Here is a 17,673-nt window from a genome sequence, read left to right as displayed (position 1 = left end):
TGGAAATCATCTTCATTCACCCCAAAAATATTTTGATCATTTTTTTTACTACAGTAAAGTATTGTAAAATACATATAGTAAGAAAACACAAAATGGCTTGTAAATTTTATTGACTATGGACTGCTCAAGATGCTGGAAATCAGCCTACGTTCTGGTGCACTCCTCAGCTTCAACAGTAGATGGAGCTAGCTTGACAACATGCTCAATGTGGCAATTTGTGTAGAATTTCAGCATTTTCTTTGACATAAACTTATAGAAAACAATATTGCAATGTGACCAATTGAGCTATTTTGGTGCTGGTTTTCTCTTTCTCCAGGGTTTGTTTCAGTAATGTAAGTCTAATTGTATATATACTTTGAAATACCCTTATATTTCTGGACAGAACAGATTTTCACATATCGCAGGGTGGATCTGGAACATATATTTGCAATAAATGGATGACTAAGATGTTAAAAAAAAACATTTATTTTGCTCCCTTCTCATTGCCACAAACATGTCAGACAAACACTGATATACAGTACATAAAAACTAACACCAGAAAGTGGACAGATTTATATATATATTTTTAAAAAGTAAAATCACAACATCCCTCCTCCCATCAAATTAGTTGGCATTTTTAGGCTACCATATCTAGCAATGTGAGGTTTAAATACATGCTTGCATGCCAATAAAGAACTGTACAGTCATTAGTTTTAACATAATACTCTTGTCAAGTGACAAGTAACAACTAGATTAGGAAGCAGAACAATCATTTGCTTTGACATTTGCTGTTAATAAAAAGCAGTCTTTAGAGTTCAGATGCAGGATGTGGTTAGGATGTCCTCCACCAAGTGTTTGTAGACCCAAGCGTCTCCTTTCAGGCGCTGACGACGCACGCCGACCACTTCTGATGGGTGCAGCAGACACACCTCGAGCTCAAAGGCCATGGTCACCTTCCCAAAGTCATCCAGCGTCTTGCACTTGACCGTGTACCTGAAAATGCAATATATTTGTCAGTGTTTCTTCATAGTCGGTGGCCAGGGGCTCAGGTGGAGATAGATCTAACCCTTTCTGTCTGAATTCGACGTTTTTCTCAGGCAGTATGGAGAGGATGTGGTTTAACACCTGGTCTGGGTTTGTCTGTCCCGTCAGGGTAACGTTGTACTGGACCTGGAAGGAGTTGAAGCGCCCCATCAGACAGCCCACATATGGAGCAACATTTTCATTCCTTAAGACCGTACCTTAATCTTGCGTGGGCCGTCGCGCTGCGCACGTCTCTTGCTGGGGGTAAGCATGGTGATCACCTTGTCCAGGCCCCTCTCTAGGGAGCCAAACACTCGCCCAGCTCGCCGTTTCCGTCCGCTGTCTCCGCTACCAGGGAGGTCCAAAGAGCGAGACCTGAGGCGAAGAACGCAGACAAAAAAAACTTGAAGCAAAAGGTGTGGGTGTTTGTTTTCTGCACTGGGAGGGGAGACTCGCCTTCGTTCAGGACTAAAAGCGAGGATCTCGATGGTTGTGGATTCCTTGCTCTCTACTGCTTTCCTCTTCACAGGCTCTTTGGAACCACTTCCTTCGACTGCTACGTGCAGAGACACAAACCCAAATATAATGTAAAATTAACTTGAGTTCTTTTTAGAGCTGCTACAATTGATTATTTGCATGACCAATGACTAGTGTACTATTGGCTTTATGAATAAACAATATTTACGGTTTATATTAAACAAATCAGATTTTTGGGGGAGGGGTTGCTTTTTTAAGACAGAGTACGGCAGCAAAGATAGCTGTTGCTTGGAATTCCACCTACAGTAAATGAGACTCTCTCTGCTGTCATGTCGCCTCATTGAAAGCATAAAAACCTCTTGGGTCAGGTGACAAGGGCAACTCAACCTTGGACTCAGTTACGGGAGGCAAAAGCGGAATACAGACAGTTGATACGCTCACATGAAGCAGCCATGACTTTTGATGCGATCAACCACACGTGGGCGTGAGGTAGTTAAATAAGGGAAAAAAAGAAGTTGCTACAGGAGGACAATATCCCCGCATCAGATTCCGCTTAGCATATAATTAAAGCTGCAATGATCTGCCAATTCAATTAGCGGTCGCCATTTGAGCCAATGGAATTAGCCTCACAATAAGCCAAGCATCAAGTTGACACTGACTGATAAACGTGCATGTCCACTTTCAGAGGCTTAATACTGGGAAAATCACAGAAAAATAGAAGACTTTAATGGGAGGGAAAACAAGACACTCTCCCCCGAAACATAAATAAAACGCCTATTACCGCAAGACAATTTATTTGCAAATGTGTGCAATGTGGTTTGTGGTGCTGCTATGATTAGAGAGGTAAGAAGACAAATGAATGAATGGAAGAACAAGCGCTAATGAACAAAAGCTGGGCCATTATTCCGCCACTTTACAGCGATACAAATTCAGCTAGACTTGCTTCAATATTTTGTTGTCTGTGGGAATACACAAACTATTCATCCAAAAAAACACGGATGTTACATCTGAAAAGGGCCTGCCGGCTAATATCTCTTCGAGTTCATCCCAAAGTTTTATTTGATGAGGCTTGGGTTCAGTGCTCTTTAGTCCCTGACCAAACTCACCCAAGCATGCTTTTAAGGATCTTGCTCTGAGCACAGAGGCATAAAAAAGGCCTTCCCCAAACAATTTGCACAAAAGCTAGAATCATCCACTGCAAATTGTTACTACCAACATTTGGGCTTGAGTTTTTTTTAACTTAAATATATAACCATTTGTACAAATCTTCATTAGACCTACTTCAATATCTTGGAGTTACTTGTTGCAGAATAGGGGACATATAAGACAGGTTTTGATGCAGGAAGAGCAGAATAAATGAATGAAATTCCTACCTTTGGGTGTGCTTTTGTACCCATTTGACACATTTTGACCGGGCGTGGTCAAAATGTTCCTAGGTTGCATGCTTTTTTTGCTGGAGGTGGGCGTGCGGGGCGGAGGCAGTGCAAATATTTCCACCTCTTTCTCCCGCTGGGCAACATTCTCTTTGTTCTCACAGGCTTGTTGGCGCTCTTTGTGCCTCCTTTCCAGGTGGTGCGCGGCTGTTGCTTTTCTTCTCTCGGCCGGGCTCCGATTGCATCTTTTCTCCAACGGAGATGCCAGCTTCTGGAGAATATACATAGGAATTTATATGAAGCATTTTCTTGATGAGGCTGATGCAAGACCAATTCCTCCCCATGTAAGACAACCTTGTCATCAAGAGTGGGTTCCATCTTCCCGTAAACCCCTTGATGGGGGTGCCGTGAGACCCACGGACAATCATCGATGAAGTCGGAGCAAAGATCCAAAGAATCCAGGATCACGGCGTCATCGTCATCAGCATAGTGAGGCGGTTTCTTAGACTGAAAATAGAGGGAGAAAAAAATATTTGAGTGTCCGAGGATGAAATATTGAGCGGGGAAAGTATACTGGGAGTTGCAGTTTAACCTGTAATCCACCATGTAGAGGAGAGAATGTATCTTCAGTGATGTGGTGCTCCGTTTTGAGTCGCACAGGCTTGCCTCGCTGCTTCATTGACAGCAGAAGCAAGTATGTGGCTGTGATGTGGTCATAGCGCCACTGCACACATGAGCACTCGTTTAATTCATTGTATTTGAGGGCAAACTCTTGTCATAGAACCAAGAGTATAACTTTAAGCATGCATAATGCATTCTCATATTTCAGGAAAAAAATGTTCTCAGGAGTTTGTACGAGTTCTCAATTTTGCTACAGTGACAGTTACTTTCACGGGCACTGTTTAGCAGAATGAGAACAATTCTTCAAAGAGAACACAAGTTCTTGCTTCAAGCTTTCCTTGCAACTCCATGTTAAAAGTGTCATTTAAAGATAAAAACTGGAATTGTGTGTTGCATATTTAATAAAGTCACCAAGCTCGCTCACCAACTGGCAACAAAGTGCAAAACAAGATCAAATTGTTGTCCAAAAATGGACCCCCACCCCTGCCCGATATAGAAAATGACCAACTATGGTGGTTTGGGATAGTGTTGCTGTTCAGTTCTTACATGAAGACAAGCATAGGACTATTTGCTTTCTTTTTTGTTATTATTTTTCAAATGTCCTCTTTCATAAAGTTTCCCGATTCTTTCTCTACATGCCTATCGTTCAAATTTAAAACCTGTCACCTACCTCTTGAACAAGTGCTGTGGTGCTCTCTCTGGACCGCTTTAAGTTGACTGCCATCTCAGTAATGCAGTCCTGGTCTATGTGACCCAGCTACAAAATAAGAGACTATCGGTTTAATAGAGCTCGCTGAGTGAACACACATCATTGGAAATTTTAGCCAAATAGCCTCACTGAATACTTAGTGGTTGGAAGTTTCCGTTTAAATAAGAACGTGTATGTGAGTTCATGTGTATGCGTTTATTTGTGATCATACCGGTTGCTTGCTGTACCACTCCACAGGAGTGTTGTAGTCTTTCATTACCCAAGGGTGCTGAAGCAGCTGTCGTACTGCCAGGCGCAACTTGGGATCCACCTACAGGACAAGCATGGTGAATACAACTAAATATGGACATTTTTTTAAAGAATGCTCTTGTTATACCTATACCAGTCTACTTACTTGCATCATCTGGTTGAGCAAGAGGACGCTTCCTGGGGATAGCCAAGGAGGGTTGTCATACGTTCCTCTCTGAAAGTACATTTTATTACTTGTACACACATTAATTTCCATAAAACAAATTAAGTAGAAAGTAAGCTGTGCGGCGTTCGTTTTTATTCCTGGTTATTTTGAAAGGTCATGCAGCGGCCTCGTTAGAAACTATGAGAAAATAGTTAAGTGGCATCTGGGAACGTTTTTTCCACGTCGTCAGGTTGGATGTCTTGGCTTTAACGAGTCGTGTTTGAACATCAGTTTGACAATAAAAAACTGATTTGACACACATGCACAGCAATACTCAGATCGTAACGAGTAGGTTAGAAGTCAAGTTTGAGAAAATATGACTTTACGGTAATTTTCCTGTAGAGGACCATGCAGTTGTCATCATCAAAAGGTAGATAGCCACAAAGTAGCGCGAACAGCAGTACTCCCATACTCCAAACATCAGCCTGGGAAGAAAAAAAAGCAGTGTTACAACACATTTAATTCTACTACTTCCCACAAAGCAATGACAAAGCTAGAGAAAATCAGGGTTTGTATCCTTGAGGAAAACAAAAGCATTCACCTCTGAGCCAATGTAAGCTTTTCCCTGAATGAGCTCAGGAGCAGCATAAGCTGGACTTCCACAACACGTCATCAACTCATAGCCCAGACCTCCCTGTGACAGAAATACCAAATAAAAATGACATTACTGTGAGGAATCAGTGAATAGAATTACCACAGAATAGTGTAAATATCTACCTTAGGTTTGGCACACAACCCAAAATCTATGAGCTTCAGGTTGTGGTCTCCATCAATCAATAGGTTCTCCTTTAGAAAGACAGCAAGATTTCATCAGGCCCATAAGTATGAACATGGATCATTTCAAAAAGTTTTCTGATTATGCATGCTGGTTCTAACCGGTTTTAGGTCCCTGTGTGCATAGCCCTGGCTGTGGACATACGCCATGGCTGACACGATTTGTCGGAAAAATACTCTTGTCTCCTCTTCTGAGAGCCGGTCCTTTGCTATGATGTAGTCAAATAATTCCCCTCCAGGGCAGTACTGCAAGAAATACGTGTCAAAAACACAGGTAGGAGACACATGCTCAACTCTTAGATATCAATCTTTCTGTATGCTCACTTCAAGTATCATGAAGATTTGTGTGGAGGACTCAATGACTTGGTAGAGACGGCAGATGTGCTGATGACTCAAGTTCTTCATTGCCTCGATTTCTAGCTTCACACGAGGGAGATCGTCCTAGGAATATTGTCGACTTGTTTAGTTAGAAAAGAAAAAAATACAACACAGAAGTTTGCTAGAAACAAGCTTCAAATGCAAGATCCATTTTGTGTGAGCATAGCCATAAAAAAACATTAAGCAATTGTTTCAACCCTGACAAGCAGTTTGCTACAAATAGGAAATAATAATAATTGGGTTTAATTACAAAACAATTTTATTTAATCAGGCTGGTGGTATGAAAGTTCTCTCAGATGTTATGCAAAACAGTGACAGCTGTTTTGTGCTGACATGCTGTTTTTCCATGATCGCATACAAATATATATTAATTTGTACCATAACATTTCTCATATCATTATTGTTTGATACATGGATTTTTTTCACATAGATAAACCCCCGATTCTAAAATTCTCTGCTCAGTCACCTTTACATTTTTTTAGATGAGTTAGAAAATACCACAAAAGTGTTTCAATCCCAATAATCTATTTAAATATTTTTTGAGGACTCACCCCAAGGTCCTTTTTCTGCATGATCTTAATGGCCACCTTCTCTCCCGTCAGGATGTGCCGACCCAGCTTCACTTTAGCGAAGCCCCCTTCAAAAATAGGGCACATTTAAACCCCAGAATTGGACTCGAGTATTTTTAGACATGGTTTGATGTTTTCAGCAAACTACCTGAGCCAATAGTCTCATGAACCTCGTAGTATTTGTGAAGATCGTCTTCTCGACGTGGTTCCATCCTCTCCACAGGCATTTTGTCGACTTTGCCCCACCCAGCTGTCGCGGAGAAAACCAGCTGAAACGGCCAAGAAGACATCCATTTACACCAGAGAAGTGCATAGTCGAACATAATAAACAATACTTAAATAACCAATATTGCACAGTCAGATCCACTAATTCAAAGCTCGCCAATTGTTCATGGAAACAACCAATCGGCGACACAAAACAATTCAACTTACGACAGGGAAAAGACCACGTCGCGGTGACGTTACCCTAGATCACCGAAATGTATGCAAATTCGTCAAATGAGATTCGTAAAGTCGTCAAGTAACTAACGAGGCAAGGAAAAGTGACCGTGTTAGCGACCGAGTGTTTTGCCAAAATGATTTGAATTTCGCACGTTAGAACTCTACTTCCGGCTTCCGTTTTAGCGGCCGAGCGCCGTCAAGTGGCCGTTGGACAACATTGCAACTTTGGCCATTCATTAACTCATTCACTTCTATTGACAGGATCGAGTAGCAATCATTTTCATCATATTCATTTCAAAACAACTTATGGAGGTGAAGTTCTTGGGGGCACTTGAAAATGTGTTTTTTTCAGTTGCCAGGAATTATTAGGAAAATATTTTTAATCTTTTTGAATGACAACACTCCTAAAAAACCCTTTAAACTTTCTTGTGGAATTATGCATCATAAAAATCTGTCATGCTCTTGTTGTTCTTAAATAATTTACAATTTCGTTAAACATTAGCAGAGAGCACACCAATGGTTAAATGTTTTGAGACACATTCTCATTTTGCTGAATGGTGAAGTGTCTCAAAACTTTTGACACATTACACCATTGAGACAGATTTTATGATATATAGCTTCACTTTTGTCCCCTTTTTATATCCACAGTTTCAACACAATCATTGACTAAAAACACAAAATGTCGGAAGAAAATGGGATAAATGATGAATAGTTCAGAGTAAGAAATCACAAGAGCTTTGTACGCATTCCAGGTAGTGATGGCATTGCTTTAATGGGCTACCCAGGCATACAGAGTGAAAAAAGGCCAACATTCAATCACAAGATAAATGTGGAACAGTAAAAAAAAAGACGTTTTTATGCACACGCCGTACGACTTGACAACATGGACAATCCAGATACTTCCGTGCTTCCTTTTATACTAGGTTGACCATGAAATTTATCATTTGACGTGCTCCTGAGACTGTGTGTATTGGTGGACGTGAAGTTGAATTGTGAGGTCCATGCTGAGGATACGTTAGACGAGTCTCAGCCTTTGGCATCGAAAAGCCCAAATACACAAATACGGACCAAATAGCGGTCGTCTTCAAACATTCAAAGCTCTTGCGTTCATGCTAATAAACCAATCAATCGACATTTATTTTGTTCCATTACAGTTCCTACATTAGCCAGACTAATATGTTGTCAAGCAAAAATACTCCGAAATCAATTGAACAATCAGAAATTGTACAAGTCAGTTGTGAAAATACTATTTAAAGATATTTTCCAGCACACCACTGTTTAACAACAAAAATATATCACTATAGTTTAACTCGCATCCAATTCTTCTGTGGTCTCGTACCAACATTCAGTGATTTTAAACCTGTACTTTTCCCCCCTACAAAGGCATAAATATTGCTGGTTAAAATACAGTAAAAATACAAAATAACGATATATGTTGTGTGATAATTTAGATGCAAAATGTTGTAACAGATTAAAAAAAAAAACCCTGAGGTCAAATGATAAAGAGCAACCAGAACTTTGTACACTCATGACTTTCCTATTATGCTTCAAAGTCGCAGCACTGAAGGCAAAAAAAAAATGGTCTTGTATCCATCCTATGAAAATGCGCAAGCTTGGCTGTTATTACTACAGTATATCTGCTGCATTGTGAAATTAAAAAAGGAAACCCTGAAGGCACAATTATCTGAGGCAGAATATGTCTCGGGAGTTTGGTGCAACAATGGAAAGCATTATGGAATAAAATTAAGCAGTTTAAGGCCAGATTACTTTAAAATAGTCCAATTAAAGAATACTAACTCTGTCACACTTGGCATCACATTTAATGAAATTCTGGTATTTTTATAGCCTGGCGTGCCACATGGTTTTCCTATTCATCTTTAAAACCATTATATTAAAACAGGGCTTTTTGCCCCTCTTTCAGAGGTTATTATGCATAACAATGTATAAATGTAGCTGTCATGTTACAAGAATATACATGGGCTTAGTCTATAATATCTTAGTAAGGAGTACATCCAAGCATTTGGTTGATGACTTTGGCTTTGGAAAGGTAGTCTACGTATTCACACAATACGTGTATGAAACACATGTAAAAACGGCACCGTCGAGGAAAAAAAAGAAAAGAAAAATGTCGGGGGGTAAGGGGGGTTCGGGGGCAAAAAGTTCCACTAAAATTCAGAAATGGTTCACACACTGATCCGTCAAATCCTGTCTCATTCAAAAGCTTCCCCTCTTGAAAAGGAAATGGCAGAACAGTTTGAGGAGGAAAAAAAAAATAAAGATTTTGCTTGGTTCAAGTTTGCCATTCCTCCTGTGCAAGTCAATAGAAAAATGCTACAATGTTCTTTTAAGGGGGCAAGTGCAGGGCAGGCCGAGCTCCCGTGCATTTCCTCTGAAATTGGCAGGACTCGGCAAATGTTTTTCTTGGCAAGCTCTCCAGGTCTCCCCCTTGCGTCTTTTTTACACAAGAGAGACATATATTTAAGGATCACCACATCAAGTTCATGATATCCACTTCTCCCACGGCAGTACTTTCCCCTGCTGATATTGGCTTCGGTCACCTTCCTGCCCCTGTGAGCCTCTCACTCGCTGTCTGTCTCTATATCCGAGTCGGACCACTGCACCGGGCTCAACTTCCCGCGGCGCATGGCATATTCGATGACCGCCGTGTAGCAGAAATAGTACTGGTCCCATGTCTGGATGCTGAAAGCCCTTTGCGTACGCATGCGGCGCACTGTCTGATGGATGTCTACTGTGCCAATATCCTCCAGCCTGGACAGGCAGATGTCCAGTGTGCAGAAGGTGCCTAAAGTCAGGAAATGGGGAAAAACGGGAAATCAATATTGTTAATGTAAAAGGGAGCCTCAAGCCAGCTGGCTAGACAAACCGCGGTGGAAACAAGTTATGCCATTAGCTAATCAATTCTCCAACAAAAAAAGCTATAAGGGTTTAAATATGTTAAAACATTACCTTAATTATTATTTTTCTGAATACAATTTGATATTAATTTCTCCATGTTTATCCCGTTTGCATTACCTGTCCTGCCGATACCAGCACTGCAATGGACCACCACAGGAGGCCCCCCAGGAGGCCCTTTCCAACTGGAGCTCAGACTTTGAACTGCGACTTCCTGCCTCTGAAGTACATGTTCGCGGAAGTCCAGCATGGCTGACGCACTCTTGGGCACCCCGAAGTCTGGCCAGCTGACATAGAGGTAGTGGCACACATCTCGTCTCTCCCCAGACTTGATTAAAAATAGGACAATTAAACTTTGGGTTTAAATCACCAAACATATGAATGATTTATTTTAGGAAAACTATTAATCAACCCACCATGTTTATTTATTGTGGTAGGTCATGGTCAAACTAATAATTGTTGTAAAAGTAAATGGTATGCTCTTGTATAGTCCTACACATGATCACAGTCCACCTACTATTGCAATTTTTGCAAATATTTCTACATGACTGTAGCTCGAAATTGTTATCCTATCTAACCGTTCAATCGAAAATATCAGTAATAACTCACTTGGGTATTATAGAGCTCCAGATGTGAGAGTTTGAAGTCCTGGAAGACTTGGATGTGGGTGTTTCTGACCAGAAAACATCCATGTTGCTCTGTTCTGCCTTCCTCCAGTGGCCAGTACTGACCGCACTTTACACGCCCTCGCTCCACAACTCTGGCAAAGCCAACATACACACTTGTAAGCACCGTCGGAGAATGAATGTTCGTACTCAGCCGAACATACTTCAAAATAATTTACCTTGTTGTCATAACAATGATGAGTACCATCTGCTCCCACACCATGCGCCAAAAGTCCCCAAATGTTTTTGGCAGAGGACCTGGGGGCCAAAAATAGTATTGGATTTGTCTACAATGGTGACGGCTTGTGTATGCTGCATGGAAAATAACATAAAAAAATCATGACGAGTAGGACTGTGTGCTTGCTTTTTACCCTGAGTAGCAATGTAAGCCCTTCTCTTCTTGTAGCCATCCATGAAGCTAGCATTTATGTAATCAGAAGTCTGCAAGTCACATAGAAGAGCCAGTGCATGATGTTTACCTTGCTGTGATAATTACCGGTCTTCTCCTGAATGCACGTGAATGCCAAAGATCACTTTGATGGATTCACTCTTACCTCGTCGTCTTCGTCACAGAGCTGACAGAGTCGAACTCTGGATTGGTCCAGACACAGAACATCACTGTACCGGTTCTTGAGCTGATTGGAGAGTTTCCTTGAAAGAAACAAAGAAAATGTCATTTCAACTATCACAGTGTTACTAAGAACTGAGAACTGCCTCTCCTGTTTTGGGTCACATGAGAGTTGGACTCATCTCTCATCCCAACTGACTCAATAGGAAGGAAGCAAGTGATTCCCTGGAGCAATTGTCTATCAGTCAATGAAACGATTGTTCAAAGTGACAAAGCCAAAGTATGTCTTGTTCCTGGAAGGCGAGGTTAGTCAGCACGAATAATGTCGAGGAAGACAAATCTTCGATGCTGGTATGTGTCCCACTTCTAGCATGGAATGTGCATAAATCAGTGAATATTTTTTATTCATCCTTATAACATGAATAGGGATGTTCCGATACTGACTTTTTGACTTTCGATCCAATCGGCGGTAGCGATACTGAGTATCGGATCGGGACATCACTAACCATGAATGCAAATTTCAGTTTACGGGACAACAGATCTTAACATCTGATGGTAGATATTAATTCATCACTATTTGCTCTTTATCTTCAGGACAAAGTCTCGTCTAATAAAAAAAATATTGAATTGGGGCTTGTTATATTAAAAAATTAAAAAACTCAAAATAAGGGTGACTTGGCAATATCTTACTTGGAGTAGTCAAAGGTGCCTGCTGGTGACTCCTTCCGAATCTCCTCATACTCCTGATAGATCCCTTTCTTTTTCTTTCTCTTCACATGATCTACCAGCTCATGTATTGCCATTCCTCCATGTTCTGGAATGTGAATAGATTCCTCAATGCAGCAGTCCTCATCATCATCACCACATGACGAGGGCAACATCTGGGAACCGGACTGGTTGGGCAGCCGAGGCAAAGATTTCTGGGGCAATGGCGGCACGCCCTCCTCTTCCTCATCCTCTACATTCATCCCTTTGCTATCCTCACTCAGAGGATCATTATCCCAGTCTGCTGTCCTGCCATCCACTGTGTCCCCATCACCTTTGTGAGAAAGCGGCGTGTCAGGAGGTGTGTCCGACTGGGGGGGAGCACGACGTCCGAGACCTGACGTGTTAGAATTAGGGCTTGAGCTACTAACGCTCCCCATGTTGTTTCCAGTCCCAGCTGACCCGTTCCAGTGTTGGTGGTTCCCTTGCTGTCTTTTCGCAGCAGAGAGGCCCAAAGTCCTGCCCTCATCCATACCGCAATGGTTTTGGGGGTTCGCATTGCTATCATCACTGGAGTTTGAGTTAGGCGTAGTGAGGTCACAGCCCAGCGGAGTGGCCGAACAGGCGTGTGTTTGCCTCGCGCCATTGCTCGAGTCTCCGGACTCAAGGCCGTAAGAGCGCAATAGGTTTCCCACACAATCGTGGCTGTCTTGTAGCGTCGTGTCACCCTCCAGAGTGTTGGCATTGATGCACGACTGAATCCAGGCTACGTGGCTGTATTGGGATGTCCCACCGAGGTGCTCGGGGAGAGAGGAGACTGGGATGTGATTGGCCAACTCATGAGCCTTCACTGTGCATACCTGTAAGATAGAAAAGATTAAATAATAATAATACAAATTTCCATTTATCCATATGTGGAGCCTCACTTTATTGGTGTTCAGCATTCATTCCTGCTTGGCACTGTTTTTTTAAATTAATAAATAATACACAATACTGTATAAACATCAATACTGTCTAAAATGCAGATAAAAATGTCAGTATGTATAGGAAATAATGACTTGAAGCAGTCTTACTTGATTTTCAATTTTTTTTTGCACTCTGATTGGCTGCAGATAATGTCACAAAATTTTAGGTTGAATCAGTTTGTTTTTAACTTTAGAACGCCTGACTATGGAGATTTACTGTATAGTAAAAGACCTATTAATTAGGTAAACTGTCCTGGTAAAAACGGACATACCCTTTCTCTCAGCTTCTCACGCACAAAGAGGCGAAGAACTGCAAAGGGTGCTCGAAACCATAGAGGAGAGGACACGATGAAGACACATTTTAAACGAGCAGGAAACGCTCCCTAAGAGAAACAGACAACAGGCGAACTTCCTTAAAATATAGAAACATGCTAAGCGCTGATCTATCTCTAACCAAAATTAGAAATCGAAAAGTGATTAAACAAATGATACATGAATTGAAAACACAACAAACTTAATTTTCACACCAATAACATTGAAAATTGCCTTATTTCCCTCGCATCATATTATTGTGCTCTGGAATTACTGTCTGATGTACTCCACGACCGTTATTCATAATATTTACCTTGAGCAAATTGAGAATCTTGACACAGAGATCATAGTCAAAATTCCCATAACTGGAGTTGGTCATGTCATATATAAATAAAAGTCCATCTCTCTGGGTTTGAACACTGTGAAAAAAAATGAAAAGAAAATTAAGGATTCAAAAACAGAATGAAGATGGCATACGAACTGTAAATAAGAAGGGAAGTTAGAGTGCACAACGGTGGGGGTGGGGGCTGCGTCACTCACCTGTCTATGGCTTTGTCAAGCTGATAAATGATGGCCTGCAGCACAGCTTTGTGAGTGGTCACGTCCGGGCGATGGAGGCGAGCTGTGAAAAGTGCTAGCGCAGCACCATTTGCATCACGTCCCGGCTGGAAGGAACATGACATGCAAATTTAAGTACATAGGCAAATGCGTACGATCACAAAACAAAAGTTAGAATGGAGTTTAGATATACATTACTTCTTTTTGGAAGGTTTTCACCACTCACCAGGACAGTGAATTTGCCACTGAGCAGCTCAGATCGGAGAGGCTCCTCTTCGGGGTTGATATTGATAATCCCCTCTTTGATTCTTGTGTTCTGACATATTAAAAGAAGAGAAGCATCATGTTAATAGTAAATAAATCATTGCATTTATTTCCCTAAGATGGACCCAGCTGTACCTTGTACGCTTGGAGGAGGTCGACGGCTCTGAAGACGTCAAACTTGCGGGCCATAAGAAACTTAACAGCTGTGGGTTTGGAGACGAGCCCGGCGCAGTGAGGCTGCTCCCTGTTGCGCACCTCTCTCAGGAACTCCTCCACAGCCTGGAACACAAAATAAATACAAAGGAATGGAAAACAGAGTCGTGTGCAAATACAAGGATGAAACGGATTCAGCAAAGAGAGATTGCTAAAAGAGAGAGGAAACACCTGTGATCAGGGCCGAAGGTCTTTGGGCCCTTCACTTGTTAATACCAAGCAGCATAGGTAAGTCAGATAGAAATGCTTGTGGCAAGGATGCTCCCCATACAAGATGACATGGGTTACCGCAGCAGTCTGCTTGTTTATCAGTCAACTGAGGCACAACTGTGTTCCAATTTGCAACCATCACAAAGCGGGCAATGACAAATATTATTGGAATTTTCTTTCCCAAATTTGAAGTGAATCAGTGGATCCCATAGCAGGTAAAATATTTGTTTGCGGAGAAAACTAACACGCTCTGATTCAGCAACAAAAGCATTTCGACTTTTGTCACCAATTACTATTGTGTATCTCGGTCAGCAGGTAATTAGCATTACTGTGACTAAGAAAAAAATGTGTCAAAATGTCTTCAGACAGTTTTGGAACAGAAAATTGGTCATTGTGTGTCATTCTTATTAAAAAAGGTGGGGAGTAAGCACCGTGCGTCATTTCCTTAAAAGGGCAAAAAAAATGTATTTATTTAAAGTCAGCCCAGATTTTATAGTGCCTTTTTAATGGCACATGGCCGATTCCTGGGCAGTGTTCCTGCACCCACCCAGTGCCAGTCCCCACCTAGATAAATTCCGAAGCTGAAAGAATGATTCCACCTAAAAAAAACTGTGCCAGATGAATCACACCGGTGAAAGCCACGACATAATCATCATCTTGTGCAAACCATGGTTTAAAAAGCAGACTGGTACTCACAATTAAACACATCTAAACAGTTAACGATGTTTCGATTTTTCAGGTGAATATAATTAGCTGGTAATTAGTAGTGATGTCCCGATTCGATAATCAGTATCGGAATCGTCGCCCAATACGACTATTTTGGGAGTATCGAACAGCATGGGATTTGGTCATGAAATTGAATCCAATCCAGTAGTTAGATACATTTTCAGTACTATCGTACATTTTGGCAACTGTAAAACAAACCATGTGGCAAACAGGTCCAAAAAAACAATATCTGACTGACACACCAACACAACTATTTCTAACTCGATCCAGATATCTTGACAACTTCAACTGACTCGACACACCTTGCAAACTAAGGTAGGAACTTTTCAGAAAGTCCAGTTGTCCCACTGCCTTGTTAGCGTATGCATCTAAAAGGCAGCTCATGGAAAAAATGGGTTTGAACTACAGGTTTTGATGATATTTTAACATGTCCCTAAAATATTTTTTCAGGAACTGATCATATTCCCATAATGATATTTTTCACATTGTTGGTGGCACAGCTGCATTTGACATGACGTACGCTTACCTTGCTCCTGAAACATCAACACCTTCTGCATGCAAGACAGGTCCTCAGAGTAGTTTGCAGCATTCATTTACAATCTTGATATCAGTTGATTGACCGAGTGAAACTAAAAGATGAAGTCACAATATAAATATTCACTAATTCTATTAAGGACTCAATTATTCAAAATACAGCAAGCACAAAAGAGAAACTTGAATTCAATCCCTTCATTCTCTTTACTGCTTACCCTCACTAGATTTGACGGTTTGCTGGAGCCGATCTCAGCTGATTTTTAGCTGCTAAAATCATCCAGTCCTCCATATAGCTGACCTATGACACAAACAATGACTTATGTGAAGAATTAATCTACCAAACCACTAATGATCTACCATTATCAAAATATACTATAATAGCAGGAATCTACTTAGCTCGGCCACCAAGGGAATTAAAAAATAGACTTTTTGCATTTTTCTGCCAGCACTCGCCTGTTTTTTTTATTTCAACCTTTTTGATGCCAGATACTATTCCAGACAGAATCCACCAAGTTTAAAGCATGTTCAATTCATTTGTTCCCAGCACCTGCCCAATTATTACTGTATACTGACAGCAACAGGTACTACCACTTTCTTATTCACTGAACTGTTTCAACAAGCATGCACCTTCATAAAAATCGGTTTTAACTGCACGCTGGCACATGAAATCAAATAAAAAATATATTACACATATACTATAGGCCTTGCTTCTGCATGCGCACACTAAGCTGGTTTCTTGCAACCCTGACAACTTTCAGTTCAAGTAACGTGACAACAATACGACAACTATAATCTCATGATTGTAAGACTTTCTTTCTGCCAATACTACTTTAATCTCCTAACAGCAGTTTTTTGTTCACATACTCTTTCATCACCAAAAGCTGAAGCCCATGGAAACCAAAGACACATTTTGGTTCACACAATGTAAAACTAAGCAACAAAACAAATGTAATCATGTAATATTACATGTTTTCTCAAGTAATATTATGATTTTAACCTTGTCATATTACAATACATGATTTCTCGGCAGATCATTTCCTGCAGCAAACCTGATCATGATAGAAGGTGGGACATTAGTGTAGATCGGTTGAGTGCCCAACGTATCAGCGGTGTGACTTCATGATGGGACAATGTGTCATTTATTATCTGAACAGCATGGCTGATTAGACCTTCGAGAACAACTTTTTGTGGTACCCTTTGCACAGCGCGTTGTGCGTGTAGAAAGCAACAGTTCTGCTCTGTCGTGCATAGTGCAGGATTTTTTTTTTTTACATTTCTGGATTTTTAAAAGAAAAAATATCTGCACACTGTGTACAAAATTACATGGCATATGTAAATAAGTATCACATTTATTATACAACTAGCCCACACTTGTCTGAATTTGCCTTAGTGAGAACAAAATCATCCATTGAGCCACATTATTTATCTCATACTGTGGCTAAAAAGAAATCAAAGATATCAGGTTTACTGTTAAAGACAGACCTGCTCTTCTTGCTATGCATTAATGACCGCCACATCGATGGTGAGAAACTGGAAAGCCACTTCTGAGAATTCACTACACACTACTTAACAGTTGAAAAACAAAAATAACAATGCCACATATGGCGTTTCACCGGGATGACAACATAAATAATGAAGAAATCCTAGAACCGATTATCAATAGAATAACCCTTTGGGTGATTTTTTGTTGATGTTGCTGTTAAACATTGGTCATTAGCATTTGGATTGAGTGTGTGTGTGTGTGTGTGTGTGGGGGGGGGGGGGGGTGAATACATGTAGTAGCTGACTGTAAACCACAGAAACACGGGCAACCTACGCCACATTGTTCAAGACAATATTAAGAGAAAGACGGCTAACCCTGCAACACATTTGACACTTGCAAGACTGTGATGGGACCAACGGGGACGTTTGGAATGGCAAACATTACTATGTTAGCACATGCTAGCCGCTGTCAAGCACACCGGAGTCAGTCACTCGCCCGAAAGGAGGCTGATCATGGGCAGCCTAGCTTTCCCCAGAGCAGTCAGCGTCATAAAACGCTACAGAAAATCGTCAGTTGTGCTGTCGCATCACCCATAGCGTGTTAAATTGTTTCTGCTGGGTAGAAACTGGAGAAAAGTCCGTCAAAAGATACTTACTTGGTGCTCCTGAGTTGTCAGGGCTTCCGCCATCTTGAAGCCTCGGCAACGTCTCAGGGGGCGGGGGACACGCCCACCAGCTCACACCCTTCTCCTCGTGATAG

General features: G+C 41.2%; 2 protein-coding genes across 5 annotated transcripts; both read right to left on the bottom strand.

Annotated features, from left to right (window-relative positions):
• Nucleotides 1-453: 453 nt before the first annotated feature.
• Nucleotides 454-6,968, bottom strand: melk (maternal embryonic leucine zipper kinase). 3 transcript variants are annotated; one of them, XM_077605222.1, is made up of 18 exons: nucleotides 6,790-6,968; nucleotides 6,506-6,626; nucleotides 6,340-6,425; nucleotides 5,735-5,851; nucleotides 5,513-5,656; nucleotides 5,354-5,422; nucleotides 5,178-5,270; nucleotides 4,963-5,061; nucleotides 4,577-4,645; nucleotides 4,394-4,492; nucleotides 4,144-4,230; nucleotides 3,445-3,576; nucleotides 3,207-3,359; nucleotides 2,853-3,120; nucleotides 1,459-1,558; nucleotides 1,221-1,377; nucleotides 1,046-1,149; nucleotides 454-972 (listed from the first exon to the last, which is right to left on the bottom strand). In XM_077605222.1, the coding sequence occupies exons 2-18, from the start codon at nucleotides 6,582-6,584 to the stop codon at nucleotides 795-797; spliced, it is 2,034 nt and encodes a 677-aa protein (XP_077461348.1). In that variant the 5' UTR covers nucleotides 6,585-6,626; nucleotides 6,790-6,968; the 3' UTR covers nucleotides 454-794. The 3 variants fall into 3 exon arrangements, with proteins under 3 accessions (XP_077461348.1, XP_077461345.1, XP_077461346.1); XM_077605219.1 differs by having other exon boundaries at nucleotides 2,853-3,123; nucleotides 6,790-6,967; XM_077605220.1 differs by having other exon boundaries at nucleotides 1,459-1,555; nucleotides 2,853-3,123; nucleotides 6,790-6,967.
• A 576-nt stretch (nucleotides 6,969-7,544) lies between these two features.
• ptpn9b (protein tyrosine phosphatase non-receptor type 9b) lies at nucleotides 7,545-17,633 on the bottom strand. 2 transcript variants are annotated; one of them, XM_077605893.1, is made up of 15 exons: nucleotides 17,570-17,620; nucleotides 15,647-15,729; nucleotides 15,424-15,526; nucleotides 13,884-14,027; nucleotides 13,711-13,800; nucleotides 13,467-13,591; nucleotides 13,240-13,345; nucleotides 12,887-12,997; nucleotides 11,635-12,509; nucleotides 10,931-11,027; nucleotides 10,748-10,817; nucleotides 10,556-10,634; nucleotides 10,321-10,471; nucleotides 9,832-10,039; nucleotides 7,545-9,601 (listed from the first exon to the last, which is right to left on the bottom strand). In XM_077605893.1, the coding sequence occupies exons 4-15, from the start codon at nucleotides 13,935-13,937 to the stop codon at nucleotides 9,378-9,380; spliced, it is 2,190 nt and encodes a 729-aa protein (XP_077462019.1). In that variant the 5' UTR covers nucleotides 13,938-14,027; nucleotides 15,424-15,526; nucleotides 15,647-15,729; nucleotides 17,570-17,620; the 3' UTR covers nucleotides 7,545-9,377. The 2 variants fall into 2 exon arrangements, with proteins under 2 accessions (XP_077462019.1, XP_077462018.1); XM_077605892.1 differs by lacking the exons at nucleotides 15,424-15,526; nucleotides 15,647-15,729 and having other exon boundaries at nucleotides 17,570-17,633.
• Nucleotides 17,634-17,673: the final 40 nt, after the last annotated feature.

The sequence above is a fragment of the Stigmatopora argus genome, chromosome 7 (genome assembly GCF_051989625.1).
Source record: "Stigmatopora argus isolate UIUO_Sarg chromosome 7, RoL_Sarg_1.0, whole genome shotgun sequence".
Classification (NCBI taxonomy): Eukaryota; Metazoa; Chordata; class Actinopteri; order Syngnathiformes; family Syngnathidae; genus Stigmatopora; species Stigmatopora argus.
Note: the sequence above shows the minus strand (reverse complement) of the source record. Positions and strands in the feature narration are given on the sequence as shown.

What these genes read in the sequence shown, in the direction of transcription:
- melk (XM_077605219.1), bottom strand. Translation starts at nt 6,584, where the DNA reads ATGCCTGTGGAGAGGATGGAACCACGTCGAGAAGACGATCTTCACAAA. An exon ending in AAATCTTCATGATACTTGAA is followed by an intron (nt 5,657 to 5,734) that starts GTGAGCATACAG and finishes TATTTCTTGCAG; the next exon opens with TACTGCCCTGGAGGGGAATT. An exon ending in ACGGCCCACGCAAGATTAAG is followed by an intron (nt 1,150 to 1,220) that starts GTACGGTCTTAA and finishes AACTCCTTCCAG; the next exon opens with GTCCAGTACAACGTTACCCT.
- ptpn9b (XM_077605892.1), bottom strand. Translation starts at nt 17,602, where the DNA reads ATGGCGGAAGCCCTGACAACTCAGGAGCACCAA. An exon ending in AGATTCTCAATTTGCTCAAG is followed by an intron (nt 12,998 to 13,239) that starts GTAAATATTATG and finishes TGTTTCTCTTAG; the next exon opens with GGAGCGTTTCCTGCTCGTTT. An exon ending in GGCACCTTTGACTACTCCAA is followed by an intron (nt 11,028 to 11,634) that starts GTAAGATATTGC and finishes GTTTCTTTCAAG; the next exon opens with GAAACTCTCCAATCAGCTCA.